We start from the raw sequence: 25,156 nt of genomic DNA, 5'->3' as shown, positions 1-25,156 counted from the left end.
TGTTTGTTTATATTTGTTTATGATAGCATCGCATTTAGGACACACTGTTTCTTACTGTGCTTGCATTAAGAGAACTAGGATTATTCGTCTTGTGGCAGTAGATGTCTGTCTGGTTGAGGTGGTGAACACACAGAAGGGCTATGAAGTGCAGTTGTTTTATTGGTCAGAGGGCTCAGTAGTCAGTGTTCTGTTTTTCAGAGTTATCATTTTGGCGCATTTCCAAGTAGCTGCTCACCATGCCAGTTCCTTGTACAGATAAATATGCAGATATTTAGAAGCACATCTTCTCTATAGAATTGCTCTTAAAGCAGTATTCTGTAAAGCAAGTAGGTAAAGAGCAAGTACCTTGCAGACTGACAAGCTTAGAGCATCTAATTTGCATGTTGAGTGAGAATACGATTACATTTTGTAGAATTTAATATTTTATAGCCTAGTCTGCCTCCAACACTTAATAGCTCTCTGTTAACTCACGTACACCACAACCTAGTAGCTTGCCAGTTAGGAGGACCAGACAGAATGGATATGCAATTTTCTAACTTCTCTGTAGCCAACTTGGTAGATATGGGTATCTTGATAAAGTGCAACAATTCTCGTCTTATGGACAACCACTTAATCTTTAAAGTAATGGATAAAGTGTGCAAGAGATGTACATAAACAGTGTTATTGGAGGCTAAACTCTGGCATACACGCACATGTCAGGTTGTCAAACCATGCATACAACAGCCACCACACACAGCACACAACAAACATGATGTATGCCTAGGCACTTAGGTGCAATCTTCCTAAATAAGAAAGACCTGCTAGATCGCCCATCTGCAAAGATCATCCTCTGCAAACCCAAAAACACTCAACCAAAGCAAACACCTAACTCTTCACATACAACCATACTCAGTGAAGCCCCAAATACAAAGCTCGTAAGGCAAGCAAACACACTTCCCAGGACTTTATTCATAGGGGACTCCATTGTAAGACGTAATGATGCCCTTCTAACCAAACTGAACAAGGAGCAGATAACTGCTAGTTGCTTATCAGGAGCAATGATTTGCAGGAGATGCCAAATTAGGGTCTGTATTAGAACATCGAAGTTTCACAACTTCGAATGTTCTAATATTGACCCCTATTCAGCGAAAGCTGAAAATAGCGAAGTTACAGAAAACCGAATTCTTTCCTAGAGAAAGAATTCGATTGTCCATTCCTGTCACTTCGCTATTTTCAGTACTGTGGTGGAAAGTTACAGGTCGGGTTCAGGTAAGTGTGCGATTGTGTGGACGTGAGGGTTAGGGTGGGTTAGGTGAGGTAGGGTTAGGGCGTGGGTCAGGTAAATGTGCGAATGTGTGGACGTGAGGGTTAAGGTGGGGTAGGTGAGTTAGGGTTAGGGCACGGGTGAGGTGTGTGTGCGATAGTGACGGACCGTAGGGTTAGGGTTCGGGTTTGGGTTAAGGTAAGTAGGTAGATAATGGTGTATGTACAGTTTAGTGTAGGGTTAGATGTAAGATTTTAGGTGTATGTGTTTGAATTGCTGTGTTTGTGTTGTGTGTATGTGTTTTGGAACAGCGATTTTTTTTTCCCTAGGAAAAAATTCGCTATTCTGAATTTTCAATGTTATCAGTTTTTGCTTAATAGGGGTTGATATTAGAACATTCAAAGTTCTGAAACTTCATTGTTGTAATATAGACCCCCAAAATTGCACAGACTCAAGTCACTGCACCGAAAGTACCAGTACAACTCCATCATAGTCCATATAGGTGTAATGACCTGAAATGTACATTCCTAAACTATATGAAGAGAGACATTATAGATCTCTATGTTTCAGGCTGTAGGAACCTAGCATCGAGTAGCATGTTACCCTCCCCATGCTGTGATGTCACAGCTCTCTGGTCATTTCCTTACTCATACAGAAAGTAAAGGCTAGAACAAGGAAACAGTACATGAGTCTTTAAAGTCTCTTGCTGTGAGCTGTCAATCACAGCAGTTAACAGGTCAAATTACCCTTAGCAGTTTGACAGCTAGAGACGTCAGGTGTGAAGGGGGATGGGAGATGAGTCAAAGTAATACAGTTCAGCCTTCACAAAAGACTGCAGTTTAGCCATTCTAAGAAGAAGTAGCAGTAAAAAGCACTTTGAAAGTCTGTTCTGTGGCATTTGCACTGTTTGTGTTTTAAGTAGTCACTGAACGGCATGAAATGTTACTTAAAATTAACTTAATGAAAGACAGTAGTGTATGCAAGTAAAATCAATGCAGTGGCAGGAGCTTTAGGAAGAAAGAGGCCTGTGTATTTTTTTTACAGACAAGCACTGCATTGTGGGATACCTAGAGGCAGACTAAACCATCAGAATTACTTCATGTGGTCAGACTCTGAAGTTACATATAAAAATATTTAAAAACCTGTAAATAGTCCCAGAGTGGTGTTAAAATGTAGGAAACAACAAACCATGATGAAATAAACATGATGTTCTTCGTGTTTCACTGTTGCAGTCATTACATTTGGGTAATCTGCTGGCAGGTTGCCCTCAGTTGGCCTGAATAACAAAGTCTTAGGTCCTGCGTCAGTTGCTGTCTCCTCTTCCATGACATCAGGTCGTCAGGGGTATAAAACATGCAGCCGACGCCATTTTATTCAGTCTTTCTTGCCGCACGGTACCTGAAGCAGAAGCAGTTCGCAAGTGCCGGTCGGCCGACTCCTGAAATGTTTGCATTCGAGTTTCAGAACCAAAGTCTTCAACTAAAGCCAAGTACCCCGTTGGAGAAACTTTTTCTTGCTCCTTACCGATGTCAGTAAAAGTTAATAATTGCATTACTTGTGGGAAGCAGATACCTCATAAGGATTTTCATTTGTACTGTATTCCTTGCGTAGGCCCAGATCATAACATGTCTTGCTGTCGGTTTTGTGCTAGATTTAACCAACGCACTATTAAACGTCGGTATATTTTTACTTCAAAATATTTTGGATCCAGATTTAATTACCCTGAAATGTCGTCTGTTAGCAATCCGACTACCGGAGTTCACAAAAAAAGCAAAGAAAAAGACAGAGACAGACCGTCGAGGTCCAAAACAGATGACGAAGCTTCTCCTAAGCCAGTCGCCAGTTCGCTGGTACTCAGTGAGGCGCTTTCGCAGCCCCTGATACCCGCTACTTTTGAGTCACAGGTGCAGAGTCCGGTATGCCGCAAGATTCTCCAAGTATTGAACCTGCGGATGACTCTCCCTTGGATGGCTCCGGAGCCGCTGAGTAGGCACCGGCTTCTGAGGGTGTTGTCAGGCCTAACCATTTTTATATAAAACTGACGCCAGCTTAAACATCTTCTAAGTCTAAAAAAACGATGCATGAGCCATGTGCTCAGGCCCCTATGCCTAAAAAACAGATTATCAAAATGACTGAGGACTTAATTACCTTGATCAGGGGTTCCCAACCCCCCCCCCCCCCCCTGTCAAGAGGCCTAGGCAAGACACTGATTATGAATCTTCAGATAAGGTTTCCATTTCTTCTGATTCCTCTTCTGATCAGGAATTTTCTATTTCACCCTATGAGGATTGAGATGCAGAAGAATCCATCCCATCTGCATCTCCCCCTGTGGATTATTCTTTTGGAGAAACCTTGCATACTTTAAGGGAACATTTTCATTGGGAGAGTCAGGATTTCTCTTAATCAAAAAAGATGCTTAGAGATTTCCTTCTTCTTCCTCAGCATAGGCCTTTGGCTATACCCCCTGTATTAGACATTGTTGATGATGTTTTCGGAATCAAACATGGCTCCTGATTCCCTACCTTCATCTCCTAGCATGCCAGACAGATATTACACGGTTCCTGACTCCCACAAATATCTATTCAAAAATCCTGCTGCTGGTCCTGAGACTTATCTCACAGGGTCCCAAAGGTGTAAAGGCCTCTACAGCCAAAAATCCTACCCCCTCTGATAGAGATTCCAGAGCGCTGGATAGATGGGGAAAGAAGGTTTATACGTCTGCAACCTTGGCAATTAGGGCCTTAAAATGCCAGTTTCATATGCTTAAATATCAACAGGATGTTATGGGCTTATTGAAACAGAAAATGATGTTGATTTCTGATTGTGTGGAAAATAAAAAATTACAGGAATTATTGCATGCAGCAGAACAGGTTGGAAAGCATACTTTGCAATGTGGTTTTGATTCCTTGGAGGCCTCTTGCAGGGCCGCAGTTACTGGATCTGTGATTAGAAGGCATGCCTGGCTCAAGGAGCAAAATCTGCCTGATCATGTTAAAGCTAAATTGTTGGATGCCCCTTTACAGCATGATACTCTGTTTGGTAATAAGGCAGAAGATGTTTTAAAGAAAATGGAAGAAAAAGCTAAATCTATGCAAACTGTAAAAGATTTCTTGCACGTGCAGCAACCCAGGTTCAGTAGGCACTGGCCTACTAAAAATTGGTCCTTTCCTGTGTCCAACAGAGCCTCTCAAGGCAAATCCAGGCGCTCAAAAGGCTCTAGATACCAATCACAGGGTTCTTACAGGTCAAAGCAATGGGGTGCCTCCACCTCCAAATCTGGAGGAAACAAAGCACAACCCTACAGTAAGCAGTCTCAATGACTTCCCTCTACCTTCACCAAGCACTTATCTTTTGGCAGCTCCCTTGTGGGGAAAATTACCACTTCATGCTCAAAATTGGCAGTTAATTACCCAGGACAAGTGGGTATTAAACATAGTATCCCAGGGGTACAGATTTCATTTACATACTTTGCCAATTCCAAACAGTTGGCCAAATCTGCCACAAAGTCAATGGGCAGAGGCTCAGAAACAAGTTATGTCCCTCATGGATATGGGGCTATTCAACCAGAACAGGAAAAAGGACAAGGTTTTTATTCAAGACTGTTCCTGGTACCCAGAAAAGACTATGCCTGGCGTCCAATACTGGACATATTGATTTTGAACACGTTCCTGGACATTCCAAAATTCAGAATGCTGACTTTACAATAGCTACTGCCTATGCTGGGCAGGAACGCTTGGTTAGTGACTCTAGACTTAAAAGAGGCATACCTGCATATCCCAATAAGGGAATCGTGCAGAAGATACCTCCGCTTCAAGGCAGGTTTTTTGCATTACCAATTCTCTGCACTGCCCTTTGGCTCATCTACTGCGCCCAGGGTCTTTACAAAGTGCCTGGCACCAGTAATTGCATTTTGCAGACAAAGAAGCATACAAATTTATCCTTACCTGGACGACTGTCTCATTCAAGCAGAGAACAAGGACATTCTTCAACATCTGGCGTTTGTAAAAAGGCTTCTAACATGCCTAGGGTACACAATAAACGAAAATAAATCACAACTGGTACCCTCTCAAATAATTACATTCCTGGGTGCAAGCTTGAATACAACTTCCCAGATGGCTTACCTTACGCCAGACAAACAAAGGCAACTGACAACATACTTCAGACAGATGGCAGCAAAAACCCAGTTATCTTCAAGACAAATTCTGCAGGCTTTGAGGTTCATGGCATCCTGCATTCTACTAATTCCATATGCAAGACTGCATATGAGGAAACTTCAGTGGTACCTAAAACGTTTATGGAGTCATCATTGTCACAGTCTGGAAACAATGATTCATCTCATTCCCTGCCTACAACAGGAGTTTCTTTGGTGGGCAGAGACATGTCACCAAAACAAGGGACTGTCATTCACTCTACCCCCTGCCACCCAAACCCTAACTACAGACGCATCATACTAGGCTCAAAAGACAAACCCACCTCCATAGGTATCACAAGGGATAAGAAACTGAGTAATGCTACTCAACGCCAGAAGTCTAAACCTCAAGATGCATGCACTCGAAACTCTCCTTAGCATGGAGAACATCGATATCTGTGCAGTAACAGAAACCTGGTTCAAGGCTCCCGAGAGCACCCCAGCACTACCAGGTTATACCTCATACCATGCTTTTTGGCCCCAAAACTTGGACCGAACCACAAAAGGAGGGGGAGTATCAATATTCAAAGATACCCACACCTCCAGGTTGGTGGCACAACGAAGCATCAGAGACTATCCATGTGCAACTAACAGTGGGTAAAACTGCCTTCCAGTTTATAGCCTGCTACAGACCACCTTCCCAAACCCAGGAACCCCACTCGGCCTTCCTGAGAACACTGGAAAATATGAAGGTCTCTCCAAACACCATTATATTGGGCGACTTCAACTACTCAAACATAGACTGGGAGCATTACTCTAGCTCCAACACCCTAGCCCAAAGGTTCCTAGAATTTATAAACTCAAATGCTATGGAACAACTTGTTACCACTCCCACAAGAGGGGAAAACATACTGGACCTGATCATCACCAACATGGGGACTCTATGCTCCAGACCAGAAGTGTATCCCCCACTGGTAAGATCAGACCATAAACTAATCTCACTGGATATTCACATCCCGACCCCACCACCTGCCCAGAAAACCACAGTGAAAAACTTCTCTAAAGCAAATTTCACACTCCTCAAAACTGAGGTGGAATCCTTCAAATCCCCTGGGCCTGTGGAAAATATGGCCCAGACCGCAGAATCCTTTATAAACGCATTCTGTGAACACCTTCAGGAATGCATGGATCATGCAGTCCCAAATAAAACCAAGACCCAATCCTCCAAAGGCAGACGTCCTGTCTGGTGGACCCCAGCCATAAACAAACTATACAATAGAAGGAGGAAGCTACTACATGATAGAGCAAAATCCCAAAAAGGGAAGGCATCTCTGATCAGTATTAGCAAAAAACTACGGGCACTCATAAAATCGTCTAAGGCCAGCTTAGAGAGAAAAATTCCACAGGACACTAAGGATAATCACAAGGCTTTCTTTAGTTATGTTAGGAACCTGGGTGGGAATTCCCAGATATGCTCAGAATTAGTCCAAAATGACAAAAAATACACCGAACCCACAGACATTGCCAACATCCTAGCTGACAGGTTCAGCACAAACTTCTCCACACCAAAAGGGCAAATATCTATCCCAGCAGAGTGCTTGGCCCCCTGACATCTCAGATGCTCAGGTAAGAGCCGCCCTCTCCAAAGCGAAAGGGGACCAGACGGTGTCCCGGGCTGCGTCTGCGTCCTGCATGAACTCCAAGAAGAGCTAAACCCAAACATAAAACTACTGTTCAATCTCAGCCTTACTACAGGATAGGTACCCAAAGAGTGGCGTACAGCAACAGTTGTCCCTCTCCACAAAGGTGGTGCCTCAACGGATCCTGGAAACTATCGCCCCATAAGCCTGACTAGCTTGGTCTGCAAAGCTATGGAAAGGATCATCATGGACCTCATAAATAAAGATATTGGGGACCTACAAACACTGGATCCTACCCAGTTCGGCTTTGTTAAGGGCAGATCCTGCCTCTTAAACCTGGTCGATTTCTTTGAAACAGTCACCAAGGCCATTGATGAGGGGAAGGTGGTCCACACAGCCTGGGTTGCAAACTGGCTCAAGGACAGAACCCACATGGTTAGAATTGCTGGTGCCATGTCAGACTCCAAACCAGTTGCAAGTGGCGTCCCACAAGGCTCAGTCCTGGGACCTCTCTTGTTCGGTATATATTTCTCGGAGGTACAGGCCAACACGGAAGGACTGTGGCTGACCAAGTTCGCAGATGACTGCAAACTGGGTGCCATAATCGACTCTCCAGCCGACACAAGCATCCTCCAAAAGGGCCTCATAGAAACAGACAACTGGTGCCAGAGCGACGGCCTCAAGCTAAACGCCAAAATGTGTATAGTCATCCCCTTTGGCAAAAACAAAGTGCCCACAAATTACCACATAGGTGGTAATCCATTAAGTATGGAAGAAGTAATTAGGGACCTGGGGACCCAAGTTGATAGCAATCTCTCATTTGACAACCACGTGGCCAAAGTGGTTAGAAAAACATTTTATATAGCCCACCTAATCATGAAGGGATTCACATCTAGATCAGGGGAGGTCATCGTGCCTCTTTACTCATCCCTCATCAGGCCCATAATTCAGAACAATACCCCTTTTGGGATGTACCTTACCAGACACCTGCAGCAACTGGAAAGACCCCAAAGGTACCTCACCAAGAGGATCAAAGGGCTCAAACAGATGCCATATGCTGCTCGTTTAAAGAAACTCCAGCTCTACTCAGTGGCATACCGCCTGCTCAGGAGCTTACTGTGCCTGACGTATAAAGCCATGTCCAACCCGGAATTAATGGACATGCTGCACCTCAGAAAATCCAAATCCCATCGAGCTACGCACTCGATAGACTTGAACCTCAGCACTGAAATAAATAGGACATGCTGGAGGGACAGATTCATAACCCAGAGGCTCCCTTCACTCTGGAATAAAATCCCAGTCCAGGTTAGGTAGTGTCCCTCATTGACTCTCTTCGAGAGGAATCTTGATGAGTGGATGGGAGATCGTAGGTTTACCCTGGGTATCACTTCTGTGTCACTGTTCGACAGAGGCACAGTATACTAACCTCAAAAAAGGGCATAGCAAAATTAATTTAAAATGCGTGGCGAAAGCCAAACACACTCTGGCTAGACTTATAAATGCCCTAGGGCAGATAGCCTAGTATGAACCTATGAACTATGCTTGGGGGGCCCACCTGGCCGGGGGATGCATTCAGGGCAAATGGAGCAAAAAACAAATGCATCTGCATATCAACCAGAAAGACATGCTAGCTGTTCAGAATGCTCTGACAGCCTTCAAGGACTTACTTCATCCAGGACAACTACTGATAAAGACTGACAACACACCATGGTTATGTGGTACAAAAACAAGCAGGGAGGTACACATTCCTACCCCCTTTGCAGACTAGCCATGGCATTGTGGAACACAGCCTTGACTTACCAAGTACATCTCCAAGCTCAATTCCTGCCAGGAAAACAAAATACTCTGGCAGACGACCTAAGCAGAAATCTTATGGACCCGCACGAATGGAAACTGAATCCAAAAATCTTCAGCATTGTAACACAGAAATGGGGGAGCCCAGACATAGATCTATTTGCCTCTCCCCAAAATTATCACCTGGACAAATTCTGCACAATGACTTGTCACAGACAAGCATGGAAAGTGGATGCCCTATCCTTCCTGTCAGTCTATGCCTTTCCCACTCTGCCTCTTCTCTCCAAGGTCTTACTAAAGGTCAGACAGGAAAAAACAAAAATGATCCTAATTGCTCCGGACTGGCCTTGCCAGTACTGGTACCCAATTCTAAGGAATGTGTCTCAACTCCCTCCTTGGTACTTACCTCAAATACCTCATCTTCTATCTCAGTAGAACAATCAGATTCTGCACACTCCGCTCCAAACTCTGAACCTTGCGGCATGGCTGATCGTTTAATTATTCAAACAACACCTCTCGTTAATTCTGTGATGGATGTCATTTTGGAAGCCAGAAAGCCTAGTACTAGAAAATCTTATGCTGATAAATGGAAGAGATTATGTGCTTGGAACCAAGCACAAGGAACGGACACAGCAAAGCCAAATATCCCTCAGATTTTGCAATATTTGACTGAGATGCTTAACAAGGGCCTATCTTTTTCTTCAATAAAAATCCATCCCTCTGTCATCTTGGCCCATTACAACATGGACCCTCCCCTCTTTTTTCATCCTCTGCTTAAACAGTATCTTAGAGGGGCCAAAAATGTAAGGCCTCCCAGAAGATCACCAAATCCTGTGTGGGACCTAAATTTTGTGCTGGAAAAACTCACTCTGCCTCCTTTTGAACCAGCAGCTACTGCAGATATAATTTTTTTTATCCTGGAAAACAGCTTTCCTATTGGCAATCACTTCAGCAAGAAGGGTTTCAGAGCTACAGGCTCTCATGGCTGTGGAGCCTTTTATTACATTTTACCCGGACAGGGTGTCCCTCCGGACCAATCCTTCTTTTATGCCTAAGGTGGTATCCAGTCTGGCTCTTAACCAAACAATTCACCTGCTAACTTTTTACCCAAATCCGCAGAACAAGTGGGAGCGGATTCTGCATTCATTGGATGTGCACAGACAACTAAGATTCTACTTAAAACAGGACCAAATCTCTAAGAAAATCTGAGCAACTACTGGTGGCATTTGCTGCAGGATCAGAGGGGAAGGCTGTATCAAAGCAGACAATTTCTAAGTGGATAAGCCACTGCATTCGTTTCTGCTACTGGCACCATGGTAAACCTGTGCCCAAGGGGATCAGGTCACATTCCACCAGGGCTGCCTCTACCTCAGCAGCTTTTCTCAGATGAGTTCCAACCAAAGACATTCTAGAAGCTGCTACTTGGAGCTCTGTTCATACCTTCACAAAGCATTATCATTTGCCTCTCTTCTCCAAATCCAGGGCAGGCTTTGCCACTGCAGTTCTGCAGGGCCTTATAGCCGCTCCTAATGCTATCCAATTCCATCCTCCCATCCATAGCTTTGGGATTCTACCCAAATGTAATGACCGCAACAGTGAAACAGGAAGAACATAGTACAGTTGTGTACACTTACCATAAATGTAGATGTTCGAGTGTTTTCACTGTTGCAGTCCGGGTTATCCACCCACCATCCCCCCTTTTCTATAACTTTTCTTTCCTTCACTATATTCTAAAGCCTTTGGGGTGTATTTGCTTTTAGATGAAGGTTGAAGGTAAAGGTTATGTTGCTAAAAATGCATTTACACATATATTTTTGTTTTTATATATATATATATATATATATATATATATATATATATATATATATATTTGCTCCCCCAAATATTTGGGGGGCACCTGACATCTGGGGCAAGAAAAACGGAATAAAGTGGCGTCAGCTGCATGTTTTATACCCCTGATGACCTGACGTCATGGAAGATGAGACAGCAACCGACGCAGGACCCAAGACTTTGTTATTCGGGCCAACTGAGGGCAACCTGCCAGCAGATTACCCAAATGTAATGACTGCAATAGTAAATACACTCTAACATCTACATTTATGGTAAGTGTGCACAACTGTACTTTCTGTAACATTGTGTATTTTGATAATAACGAGAAAGTAAGCTGTTTGCACTGTTCTGAGGGTATAAATTGTCCTACATATCTCAAATTTCAGTAATAGATATCCCATTTTGGACATCTGAACAGATGGTTGTCTTAATTCCCAAGTTTATCTCTGTCATTCAGGAACTTTACAGAAAAGTAGCATGTACTACATTATCAAAAATAGATTACTTTATAGATAGTAGACAACAAGAATTTTCAGTTCTTTTGTAAACAAGTGTCTGATGTACTTGCCTGTTCGTATTGGGAGATTCATTGTTAGTTACCCCTTCAAATGTTTGTGTGTCAGACTTTCTGCCCTGCTCTAAAATAATAGAGGGTAAGATTCTGATACAGACAGCTACCTAAAAGTCCTCCCAAGCTGCCAGTCAAAAATGTCCTGGCTTGGCATCTTTGTCTTGGAAAGAGTCAGCATGCCTTCCTTTGAACTGATGGCAGAGTGATGTGCACTTCATATCACATACATTTCTGTTTTTGGTAACAGTGAATTCATCCAGAATGATCCTTAAACTTTAGATTGTGTGGTTAAAAAATGCTACATATTTTCTGTAATATGATTTGTTTGCAGTAACCCAAATTTGTTCTAAAGATGACTTCCAAATATTCACTGGATCACAGTGAGGACTTTCCATTATATTTGTTTGAGCTTTCCAGGTGAGAGAGAAGTATGTCTTGCATAAAAATAGACACAAGTAGAGTGTATGGTTTACTGTATAGCTAAAATTACTGTTAATCTGCCAGTTAGGGCAGCCTTTTGCCTTTTTTGCACATGTATAAAGCAGGCAAATTGATTAGCCAAGGGCTGTAGAGCCACTCTGCAGGACTTCTTTTTAAGCCTCCTAAATTTTATTGATAATAAGTTTACATAGTTCTAGACTAGTGTACCAACTGTTCCACAAGTGTTCTGCAATCATTCAGAATTTAAGAACCTGGTAAGTCCGAGACCGTGCAGTACAATTAAAACATTGTAAGAATTTTTTTTCTGCTAAACAGCTCTCCTTTCTCATTTTCCATCATCGATGACTGCTACCTTGTTTTCTGTCTGGGACTGATCAGCTCCCCTTGATGCTCTTCATTCAAGCTCCTCTCTAGGCTACCATTGTTGCTTGGTGTATTGCTGGAGATTGCTCTTCCACTTTAGCAAACTGCTATAGCAAAATTTCAGTGAAAAATATAAAGAATGGGGAGGAGGAAGGTGAATATGGTCATAGCTTCAGAAGGCACTGTCAGTGGCTTGTGCTTCTACCAGTGAACATTGTTAGAAATTGCCTTTATTAATACTATTTCCTTGTAGTGGAAGTTAATGAAATTATTTTATTTCTGAAATCTAATTCAAAATGTGTTAGTCTGTTAAAGGTGTAGCTGTGTGCAAAAAAAAAAAAAACTTGAACTCGAAGAGCAAAAGATAGGAAGCCATATGTGTTGCTTCCCTTTCTAATGCTAGGCACTATTGTTTTCCTTACTGAGGCATCTTATGGTGGAAAAGAAGTGTGGAACATTTCTGACTTATTTTCAAGGTTACAGTATGTGGAAATAAAGCCTGTTAAGCATTTTGATAAATTTCTGATTTGTGTAGGCTTGTCGCTTTTATTATAAGTTCAGTACTACAAGACTGAAATTAGAATATTTACTGTCCTATTAGGAAATAATGTTTAATTGTTTAAACATAGTTGCAGCATAATGTTCCATGTTTATTTGTTTTCTCTCTCTCTCTCTAGCTGCGTGGCGAGTACCAGTGAAAATTTCTCCTGAGCTTTTGATGGTATGTAAACCTCCTTATATTTTTATTTGGATAGCGTAGTGTTAGATTTGCAAACCATTTGCTGTTACTATGCATCACTGTGACTGATACAGACAGAGGTGTTCAGTCTCTGTTTCATCACATATTGTGTCAGTATGAATAAAAGTGAGATGTTCAGTACATTGATCACCATTACAGTAGCCTAGGCTGTATGGGTCTTACCCCCTGCACCAACCACCTTGTCATAACTTTGGGAACCCTTCATGCACTCCAGTTGTCAGGAGCTCTCACAGAGCTTCATATAAAAACAGTTGGGGTACAAAAAGCTTCAGAGCTTTTAAACCTCCAAAGTGAATGCTTCTTCACTGGCCCCATTTTTAACTTAACAGTTAGCGATTCTTCAGGAGCTGAGCAGGTAAGTCCTCATTGTGGAAAACCTTCCTATTTCTAGTATTTTCACAAAGAGTAACTAAACAGGATACACCACGAGAGCACTTGTTTCTTCAAAAATATCCTTTATTCCAAACGATGACATACACAAGAATGAGCGCTTTCGCGTGCTTCTTGCACACTTCTTCAGATATAAATTAAATTATCTATCCTTGTTCCTTTTATACCTGTCAGTGCTTCCAATTATTATTAAAATTAAACAATTACTCAATTGAACGATTGATTAATTAACAGAAAAAGCTTTTAACTTATTTAAAGGTATCAACGCTGTACATTCCGCTCCTGCCCCAGTTGCTTAATGTCACTTGTATTTTCCTTTTTATTACTTGTTCGTAATAATAATTCTTCAACACGAAGTAGGCAATAACGTCTTATGAAGACCCAATCTAATATAGACTGTGCTAAAAACATTAACGGAAACATCCCGAGCAGTAAGTGCTCTAGTGGCTGAACACTAAGATCACATCTTGCTTCTCTTGAATTTAAACGATTGTTAAAATATATACACAAGAAATACTACTTATACATGGAAAGTATGTGAAAATATATCATATGTCAAATAAAAACTTTCTTCAGAGTATACATATAAGACGAAACAATACACCATGAACACCATTTTTGCATATGAGTATATCATATGCAAAAGAAACTAAAAAATGAAATAAATAACGTAAAAACTTCCTTCAAGTGTGCATGATAAACGAACCAATAAATGAATACATGAATAAACTAATCACAAAAGCTAAAATTACACCTAAGTGTCTGCATGATAATTAATCACTGACTTCATATCCAGGGTTCCGTTGTAAAGTCACAATTTTAATCTCATGTCTTGTGTGGGAACATGTATGAAATCTACGCTACATGAATCTACCCTTATTGTCATATTCATTGTTGGATTTCATTAGATTTCTACCAAGGATGTCATATTTATAACTCGGTGTTTGAATAAACAACACATCTAAAATTAAAATTGAAAAGTTTTTCCCATTAAAAGTTGAGCGAAAGACTCAGAGCTTCCTTCCATTTACCATTTTTCGGACTTCACTATTATGTATAAATTCATCCATGTATTTTGAAATATCCATAATTAACTTGAGATCAAATCAGGGAAAATGTAATTGATCATAATAATGACATATTATATATTTCTGATCACTTTGAAATGTGTTATATTGATTAAAAAACGCAACATATATTCCTCCTGTATTATTTAATATTATACAGTTCTTATTATTATAAATATCAATTGATTGATATAAAAAACTCAAAATTAATAAATAAAAATAAATAGGATAAGATTGATGAAATTAAAATTATGCCAGATATAGCCAAACAGTATACAAAGTTAAAAACCTGTATGTGAAGAATCATAAATACAAAACAATACATGTCAAATATATCAGTCATCTTACAACTGTTATATGGACATGTTGCTATGGATCATAATAAATTAGGTATACCTCTATCATGTTTTCCATAGTTGAGTAAGGTTAACATAAACGTGTATCTATAGGGGTATGTAAATATAAATAACACATAAAATTATATAAATCAATATGTGGCTTTCCATATAACAATCAACCATATTATCAATGAACTTTAAACATATTCTTCAGATATCATTCCTAATACTGGCCCAAATTTATATGAATATAAATGGCTCGGATGTTCAAAAAAAAACATTGATTGGTCTACTTAAAAATCTAGCTGGTTCGACAAAAATAGACAATAATAAATAAATGGCTTCAAGCTTCCATCAATTCTAGTGCAGATTCTTACAACCTTGTCATATCAAACAATACATGAAGCTGGATGGAACCACATTATTAAAACCTAATTCCACCCAACAATTCCCTTTATTGTCAGATTCTCAACATGTATATATTTGAAGGAACATTCTGCATGTGCATAATAAAAGAAGAATGTATACATAATATTAAGAAGAGATGGCATATAATTATTCTAGAAATGGTTTAACTGTAACATAATTATTAATTCCTGGGTCTCTGTGTGCCCCTGACCTGAAAACCCACTCCATCTCTAATTTCGCTAGGGCATTACTGTTGTCACCCATCCTAGGACTAATGTGTAAAGTTTGTAAAACTCTAAATTTGAAATGGTGTGTGGGATTTAGGGTTATATGTTTGGCCAGTGCATTCAATTCGTGGTGTTTACGAATGTCATAGACATGGTTATAAATGCGCTTTCTCAGCCTCCTCTTGGTAAGACCAATGTAGAAGGCTGGGCAGAGAGCGCAGTTAGCCATGTATATTAATTTCTTAGTGTTGCAACTCGTCTGTATCCTTGGTGAAAAGTTGAAATGTCCATGTGGATGTTGATAATCTTGTATGGTGGTGATGTATTGGCACATACTACAGTTCTTACATGGATATGTCCCTGGAGTACCAGTGTTGCCATCCTTGACATCGGCATCCTGAGCTTTTGATGGTATGTAAACCTCCTTATATTTTTATTTGGATAGCGTAGTGTTAGATTTGCAAACCATTTGCTGTTACTATGCATCACTGTGACTGATACAGACAGAGGTGTTCAGTCTCTGTTTCATCACATATTGTGTCAGTATGAATAAAAGTGAGATGTTCAGTACATTGATCACCATTACAGTAGCCTAGGCTGTATGGGTCTTACCCCCTGCACCAACCACCTTGTCATAACTTTGGGAACCCTTCATGCACTCCAGTTGTCAGGAGCTCTCACAGAGCTTCATATAAAAACAGTTGGGGTACAAAAAGCTTCAGAGCTTTTAAACCTCCAAAGTGAATGCTTCTTCACTGGCCCCATTTTTAACTTAACAGTTAGCGATTCTTCAGGAGCTGAGCAGGTAAGTCTTCATTGTGGAAAACCTTCCTATTTCTAGTATTTTGTGAGGGAAATTGGTATTTTTTCTGAAAAAATATTTTTTGCTAGGAACTAGTCTGTCTTTGCATTTCTAAGGGAATTCTTATGTTATACTTGCGTAAAATTTTTGTGAGAAAAAGTTTTAAGTTTCTGTAAAATGTTACTCAAATTTTACTTGTGTATTTCGGACAGGATATTGTGCTTGTGGTGGACTTTCAGTTGATCAGATGTTGTCTTTTTTCACCCAGTTCGACCTTTGGGATCCAGAAGTTCCGACTCTGATCTGGTGTCGTAACCTTCAAGCTTGTGGATCCAGGATTCTGACTCCACCCTACCCGTAATTCCCTCTCTCTCTTCCCCAGAGCACCTCTGATCTCGTTTGCCACCTATACAGAACAGCCATGTGACTGAGGACTCTGATCTCCATTCATTTGCTCTGGGATAAGTTGTTTAGGATTTTCTGTTTTATATCTTTTTTGCTGTTAGTATATCATTCTAACCTACCCTGATAGCCTACTTGGTATTGATCACCAATTTTCTTTCAAAAAAAGAAGAGAAAGTTAGTTAGCTAGTTGCTTTTCGTGTCTTACGTGTTACTAATTTAGGATTTTGTGTGTTAGTGTTTTCCATTGCAGTTGTAGGTATTTAGTAAGTTGGATTTTGCATTTCTAGTCGTAGAAAATTGGGTATTTATTTAAATATTTGCATTCTTGGATTTACATTGAGATAATTTATTGAATTCTCAAATATGTCTGAAAAAAGTTTTAACAAGTGTTCAGATTGTGGTCAAAGGATACCGACACAGGACCCCACTCCTTTTGCATGTATTATTTGGATGTGGCCATCTCGACACAGTGTAAAGCTCGTGCTTCCTTTGGCACCAGAGCAGTTCAGCGTTGAGCGACGAAAAGCGCTTTACGAATAAACCTGTGTTCCTCACTTATTCCCTGTGGATGTTGTTTGAAGCATTTTTTGTGAAACAGTCTGTTTTTTACAAATCAGTTTGCACCAGAGCAGTTCAGGGCCAGAGAGACAAGTTAGTTTTGAAAGTCCTTTTGCCGGTACTTTCAGGCTAATCAAGCCAGCCATCTGCTTCTCCATCTTCATTCAAGTTTGGTTGAGTAATTAGATCAAAATAGTAGGAAAAATAAAAACAAGGACAGGGATGTTTGAGAGCAAGACTCCAGAAAAAGAGCTTAAGAAGATCAGGAAATGGTCCCGCGACCCATCAGTTTTGTTGGGCACTGCACTGAAAGTTCAAAAACTGTTGGATGGGTACATAGATCTGCTCTCCTCTGCCTCTTCATTTTTCCCTGAAGCCTGTTAGTCCATGGCTACACTCACCTTTTCTGCAGGACATGCATCAGTCCAAATCTTCTTTAGTAGCCTCTTCGTCTGAATCCGTACATACTTCAAGTAGTCTCACCAAGGCCAGTGCTGACAGGATGATGCAAAGGTTTCTTTGAATGCAGATTCAGTTGTGGATCTTTTCGTCTCCTTCCTCTCAGGTCACTCCAAGCAGCTCCAGCTACCCTTCTGTTGATGACTCCCGTGAGTCCAACCTTCAGAACTGCAGCCCTTGGATTCGAGCATCCCCAGGCTAACCAAATGGACACAGATAGTGCTTTCCACTTCGACTCCCTCTGTACCTTTTTCTCACTCAACCCTTACTTTGTCAAATTGAGATGAGCCTCTGAGCTGAAGCTTCAGAGCCAGAGCCTGAAGGGATGGATCGTCACCAAAGCTTTTGGATTCATCTGTTCCCTTCAGGGCTTCCACTCTGGACATCTTGGTTCTGATGTCATCTTCAGAACTGGGGCAGGTCATTGTCATTGAGAATTCTGTCTGTTCCTGTGTCTAGTGAGATCTCTTCAGCAACAATCTCTGGACAGATTCAGGAAATGGACTTGCGCTTCAGTGACCTTTACTCTTAGAGAGCTGAATTATCTTGTTCACATGACATGCTTTCAGAAAGAATTGAGGAAAGAGCTCATCAATTCCTTGTCTAGTAATCTGCCATCACATATCCAAAAAATTGTGGAATCACAGCTGTCTGCCTTGCAATCTTTATCTGACATTTTTGTGTTTACATTCCAGTGCAGCTCACCAAAAATGAGCAGGATGGTAAGAACCCTGTCTGTTGTAGGAATCTGCATCTCAACTCCACAGAGGATCCTCTGAAGAACTTGAAGAGGAGAGAATATGTGGTTCAGGAAACCACAAGGATTTAATCAGAGTACTTCTGTGAACAGACAACCCCCCCCCCCAGTAGAAGACAGGGGGTAGTCCTCAAAACCAAGGATTTTATGGGTCTTTTTCCAAGAAATCCTTCCAGTGCTCCTAAAGGTTCTGGCTACTGCATTCTGGAGACAGTCAGGGAAGCTTATCCCTACACCCTCAAGCTTGGCAGGTCATTCAGACTCATGGGTGTTACGGATAATCACCAGAGGATACACCGTTCCTTTGTTTCTCCTCTTCAGATTAAGGCATGGATTCCATTAGTACCACCCAAACAGCTGGAATACATGACAGCAGAAGTCAAAAAGCTGTTAGAAAAGTAGTCATATTCAGCAGGTCCCACCAGACCAGTTAGCATCTGCAGTCTCTTCCAGGTCCATTTTATTTCCAGACAAGACAGGAGATACAAGGCCAATCTTGGACCTAAATCATCTAAATCAGTTTGTAAAATAGACAAAATTCCAGATGGTCACAGTTCAGTCCATTTTGATTCTGCTGAGGAAGGATGAATGCATATGCCAGGACTCTTACTATCTTATAAAAATAAACAGACATTTCAGGAGATTCTCCATTTCAGGCTGGTGCATTGCCCCACCTTGTTGGGCTTATCTCCAGTTTTATCTGTTGTTTGCTTAATTACCATAGGAAACTTTAACATTATGAGCCAAGATGTTTGCTACCCAAGGCATTAGTACATTCTGACGTTGAACCATTGTTGTTGATAATAATGAGATCACCAAACTTGGCTGTGGATACTCTTAGCCCTTTTCTTCATTTGAGAGTGTTGGAGGAAGGCTTCTTTTTGGCCTTTGACTGTCACCTTTTTTATTTATTCATTGATATTTGTTTACTGGGAAAAGTCTGACTGAGTAATAAATCTTCAGTGGAGGTCAGGGGATAAAAGCTCCAGAGAGTTACGTAACATCAACTAAAACAGTAGTATAGATGTTTAAAAAAAAAAAAAGAAGAAAAAAAACATATACTTGCACTGACAGTGGAATACATAGGATACAATAAAAAGCTTGAGAAGACACCATGTAACAATAAAATTAACAAGTATGATTACCAGCATATACAAAGTATTAGAAATATAGTATGTTATGCTAGGATTTAAAAAAAAAAAGAAGATAAGTCCATCCTAAGAGTGGGTAGAGAGCATGTGTTGAAAGGTACAGATAGTATGATGAGCAGATGTTCTTCATCTCACATTGCTGCAGTCCTTACACTTGGGTAGTCCGCTGTCCTCGGTCGGCCCGAATATCAAAGTATTAGGCTGACGTCGGTCAAGGCGCATAAGACTGACATCAGGACGTCAGGGTACATATGCGCATGACCGACGTCATATCCTCAGTCTTTTTTGCCGCATGGTCCGATGCAGAAGCAGCGTTGCAAGTGCCCTTCGGGGTCCGGAAATTTTTCGAATTCGGAGTTTCAGACAGAGGCAAAGTTGGCTAAGTACCCGTTGGGAATATTTTAATTTTTCTTGCCTCAGTGGTTTACGGATGTCAGAAAAAGTGAATAACTGTATTTCTTGTGGGAAACAGATACCGCATAGAGATTATCATACTTTGTGTATTCCTTGTTTAGGGCCTGAGCACGACATTGTTGGGTGTCGCTTTTGTGCTAGATTCAATAAGCGCACTATTAAGAGAAGGTTAGATTGTGCCAGGTTAGTCTTGAAGCGGTGCAATTATAATATGCCGTCGGATGCTCCGGCGTCCACTTCTTCGAAGAAGCGCAAGGATAAAGCAGCTAAGCCCAGGCAAGACGAGTCGTCCGTACCGGACGCCGGTTCTTTAGAGGTGTCGGTGGAGCCGGTGGTTCCACCGGAGGTTTCTCTGGAGTCCCAGGGGGAGACCTTGTTATTGCAGGATGTGGCCTCTCAGGAGGCAGGTCAGGCTGAGGGGGCTTCTCAGGTTACTGTACTCCCCTCCCTTCCTAGGGTGGTTAGGCCTTCTCCTTCTGTTTCCAAGGCTTCTCCCAGAGGCAGGCCAGGTTTAGCTTCAGTTGGTGTCACTCCTAGTTCTTCAGGATCTGTGCCCAAAAAGCATATGCTTAAAATGGCAGAAGATTTGATTACTTTGATTAGAGGTTCTTTGCCCCCTCCTGATAAGAGGCCTAGGGTGGAACCTGAGTTGGGGAGTTTTGAGCAGGCTTCAGATGTTTCAGAGTCTTGACTGAAGACTTGCAGGAGTATTCTCCTTATTCTGATTCTGATGTGGATGATTCTACTCCTTCTGCTTCTCCTCCTGAGGATTTTTCTTTTTCAGAGACTCTTCATTCCATGAGGGAGCATTTTAAGTGGGAAGGTCAGGACTTTTCTGATTCCAGGAAAAGGCTTAGGGAATTTTTGTTTTTACCCCAGCATAGGCCTTTGGCTATACCTCCTGTTCTGGATGTTGTGGAGGATGTGTTTGCAGAGGCTTCTCTTAATCCTGATTCTTTGCCTCCTGCTCCTGTTAAACCGGATAGGTATTATAGGGTGCCTGAAGCTCATAAGTATCTTTTTAAGAGTCCTAGGGCGGGCCCAGAAACTGTTAGTCAGGGGCCTAAGGGTGTTACGGCTTCTGTTGTTAAAAATCCGGTTCCTCCAGATAAAGAGGCCAGGGCTTTGGATAGATGGGGAAAGAAAGTCTATACTTCTTCCACCCTAGCTATGAGGGCTCTGAATTGCCAGTTTCACATGTTGAAATACCAAAACTATCTACTTTCTCAGTTGAAGTCTAAGGTAGATGATCTGGCGGAAGGTATTGAGTGTAAAGAGTTACAAGATTTGGTACATGTCTCTGAACAGGTGGGTAAGCATTCTTTGCAATGTGGTTTTGATGCTGTACAGGCCTCGTCTAGGGTGGCTGCCACTGGGTCAGTTCTTCGCAGGCACGCCTGGCTGAGGGATCAGAATTTATCTGATCATGTTAAGGCTAGGATTTTAGATGCTCCTTTACAATCTGATGTGTTGTTTGGTTCACCTGTTGAGGCAGTCTTAAAGAAAATGGAAGACAAGGCTAAGTCTATGCAGACTGTTAAAGATTTTTTGCAGGTTCAGCCTCCGAAGTTTAGCAGAAATTGGCCTACCAAGGGGTGGACGTATCCTTCTTATGATTCCCAGTCTAGGGGTAGGTCTAGACGTGGTAGGGGCACAGCTCAGGGCTCTTTCAGGCCTAGAACAGGGAGTTCACCTGCACAGTCTTCGGGTGAGGGTAGGGGTCAGTCCTTTCGTAAACAGACACAATGACCTACCTTTTCAGCTGCCAGAGCCTTCTCGTCTGGCAGCACCTTTGGGAGGAAGGTTGGCACTTTTCAAGGAAAATTGGAGTTTAATTACCCAAGACAAATGGGTATTGGATATCATACACCAAGGTTACAGGTTTTATTTCCATACCTTGCCTCCTTTCAAAGGCATGCCGGATGTTCCTCCTCAGCAAAGAATAGAGGCTCACAAACAGATTTCTCTGCTGCTCCAAATAGGGGCCATACAACCGGTCCCTCTGTCAGAAGTGGGCCTAGGATTTTATTCTCGCCTGTTCCTAGTACCAAAGAAGGGGAACACGTGGAGACCAATTTTGGATTTATCTATCCTCAACACTTATCTGGACATTCCCAAGTTCAAAATGTTGACGTTACAGCAGCTTTTACCTCTGCTGGGCAAAGATCACTGGATGGTGACTCTGGATCTCAAGGAGGCTTACCTTCATGTTCCTATCAGGCTAAGTTGCAGGAAGTATCTGCGTTTTCGGGCTGGGACTTCTCATTATCAGTTCTCTGCATTGCCCTTTGGCTTATCTACTGCGCCCAGAGTGTTCACGAAGGTTCTGGCTCCAGTGATAGCTTTCTTCAGGCTAAGAGTTCTTCAGGCTAAGAGGAATACAGATCTATCCTTATTTGGACGATTGCCTGATTCTGGCTCAAGGAAAGGACGAACTTCTTCATCATCTACATTATGTGATAGCAGTGCTAAGATGCCTGGGGTATTCTGTGAACGAAATAATGTCCAGTCTAGTACCCTCTCAGGGCATGTGCTTTCTGGGTGTGAGACTGAATACAGCATCCCAGATGGCCTTTTTGACCCCGGACAAACAAAAGAATCTTTCTCTTTACTTCCATCAATTGTCTCATCAGTCCAGGCTGACTGCAAGGACAGTCCTTCAAGCCTTGGGGTTCATGGCATCTTGTATTCTGGTGCTTCCCAATGCCAAACTGCATATGAGGAAGCTACAATGGTATCTCAGAAATGTATGGACACAGCACTGCCAAGATATGGACACTGTCATTCAGATAATACCTTGCATTCAAAAGGAATTTTTGTGGTGGGCTCAGGAATGTCACCTAAACAAGGGACTCTCTGTGACCCGGCCAGAGGCAAGTCAGATTCTAACGACAGATGCCTCAGACAAAGCTTGGGGAGCTCATCTAAATGGAAAGTGGATACAAGACATGTGGCCTGCCAGACTTCTACATCTACATATCAACTTGAAGGAGATGTTAGCAGTCCAATTTGCATTAATAGCTTTCAAGGATTTACTTCTTCCAGGGCAGGTGTTGATTCTAACAGACAACACAACTGTCATGTGGTACATCAACAAGCAAGGGGAACACATTCTTATCCTCTGTGCAGACAAGCAATGATTTTGTGGGAGACTGCTCTCAGTTTACAGCTAAATCTTCAGGCAAGGTTTCTGCCGGGAGCACAGAACTCCTTAGCAGATGTGTTGAGCAGACAAATAATGGATCCCCACGAGTGGAAATTGGATCCTCAAGTTTTTCAGAAATTGACAGTGTCATGGGGAACTCCAGACATAGATCTGTTCGCTTCTCCACTAAACTACCAGCTGCCAAAGTTTTGCACAAAAAATTTTCATCCCACAGCCTGGAAAGTGGATGCTCTTTCATTCAATTGGAGCAATCTTCATGTGTATGCCTTTCCACCTCTGCCTCTCCTCCCAAAGGTACTTCTGAAGGTCAGACAGGACAAGCCAAAGATGATTTTAATAGCTCCAGATTGGCCTCGACAGCACTGGTACCCACTACTGAGAAGTTTGGTACAGGAGCCTCCATGGCCTTTACCTTCGATTCCACACCTGCTGTCTCAGGCGAACAGTCATTTACTCAATGTCAAACTTCACTCTCTTCACCTGACAGCCTGGCATATTCTGTTTTAAACCCTGGAGGGTCTCAGCTTCCACAGCAAGTTTTGAATGTTATTTTGGAGGCCAGAAGGCCTAGTACAAGGAAAGTGTACGCAGATAAATGGAAGAGATTTTTATTTTGGAGTGCAGCAAAAGCATTTGATGTTTCTAAGCCTAATTTAAGTGTGGCTCTTCAATATCTTACTGAGTTACTGGACAAAGGCTTGTCCTTCTCTTCTATTAAGATTCATGCTGCAGCAATTTCTGCTCACTATGACTGTGACCCACCATTGTTTTCTCATCCTTTGTTTAAGCAATTCCTTAGAGGGGCAAAGAATATAAGACCCCACGGAGAGCTCCTACTCCTGCTTGGGATCTCAATTTTGTGTTGGAGAAACTCACTCTACAACCTTTTGAGCCTGCAGCTACTGCTGAGTTGAAATATTTATCATGGAAGACTGCTTTTTTGTTGGCCATTACCTCTGCGAGAAGGGTTTCTGAATTACAGGCCCTTATGGCAGTTGAGCCTTTCTTAATTTTCCATAAGGATAGGGTATCTTTGCGTACTAATCCCTCCTTTATGCCTAAAGTGGTTTCTAGTGTGGCTTTAAACCAAACTATTCATTTGCCTACCTTTTATGCGAACCCCCAAAATAAAGGGGAAAAGATTTTGCACACTTTGGATATACACAGGCAGTTGCGATATTATTTGAGCAGAACTAAAGGGTTCAGGCAGTCTCAGCAGTTATTTGTTTCTTTTGCTTTGAGTTCTCAGGGCAAGCCTGTGTCAAAACAAACTATTTCTAAGTGGATTGTGTTGTGTATTGCTTTCTGTTATTCCCATCATGGTAAGGAGATTCCAGCTGGGATTAGGCCTCATTCCACTAGGGCTACTGCCACTTCTACAGCCTTTCTAAGGGGGGGTAGCAACTAAAGATATTTTGGAGGCTGCTACTTGGAGTTCAGTGCATACTTTCTCTAAGCATTATCACCTTCCTCTTTACTCTAAATCGAGGGCTGGTTTTGCCACTGCAATTTTACGGGGCATTTTGGCAGCTCCTACTGCTTTTTAGTTGTGCCATCCTCCCTTTTCTCTGCTTTGGGATTCTACCCAAGTGTAAGGACTGCAGCAATGTGAGATGAAGAACATAGTACAGTTTTGTACCTACCATAAATGTAGATGTTCGAAGATCCACATTGCTGCAGTCCAATTTACCTCCCTCCTTCCCCTCTGTAGTTAGAGGCGGTTGTGTGGTTTGGGTTGTACATAGTGTGAATTTTGTATATATTGTACATATAGTTAGTATACAGGTGTTTGGTTGTTTTTTGGTTGTCTTTTGGTTTTGACCTTTTTGTTTAGGGTCTTCTGACATCTGGGGCAAGAAAAGACTGAGGATATGACGTCGGTCATGCGCATATGTACCCTGACGTCCTGATGTCAGTCTTATGCGCCTTGACCGACGTCAGCCTAATACTTTGATATTCGGGCCGACCGAGGACAGCGGACTATCCAAGTGTAAGGACTGCAGCAATGTGGATCTTCGAACATCTACATTTATGGTAGGTACAAAACTGTACTTTACTATGAATGTGAAGTGTTTGTTGATGTGGATCATACGTGCGAGGTGCATGGGCACAGCCATGTATCAGTGAGAAACTCTTTGAGAAAGGAGTTAAATACATGGAGGCTGGATATAGTTCTGATTGAATAGCTTGGCTATGCAGTGTGGGAACAGACTTTGCCCCATATCTTTTTTTGATTTATAGAT

At 41.8% G+C, this 25,156-nt stretch overlaps 1 protein-coding gene across 1 annotated transcript in view; it reads left to right on the top strand.

Moving 5' to 3' along the window:
* The window catches only part of PAXIP1 (PAX interacting protein 1), a gene marked incomplete in the record, with an annotated part of 1,449,657 nt that overhangs the window by 844,319 nt on the left and 580,182 nt on the right, over nucleotides 1-25,156 (top strand). Inside the window, 1 exon segment of the mRNA XM_044066884.1 lies at nucleotides 12,689-12,732. Coding sequence (XP_043922819.1) covers nucleotides 12,689-12,732 — 44 coding nt within the window.

Source organism: Protopterus annectens, chromosome 3.part1 (genome assembly GCF_019279795.1).
Source record: "Protopterus annectens isolate FY-2018-M chromosome 3.part1, PAN1.0, whole genome shotgun sequence".
Taxonomy (NCBI): Eukaryota; Metazoa; Chordata; order Ceratodontiformes; family Protopteridae; genus Protopterus; species Protopterus annectens.
Note: the sequence above shows the minus strand (reverse complement) of the source record. Positions and strands in the feature narration are given on the sequence as shown.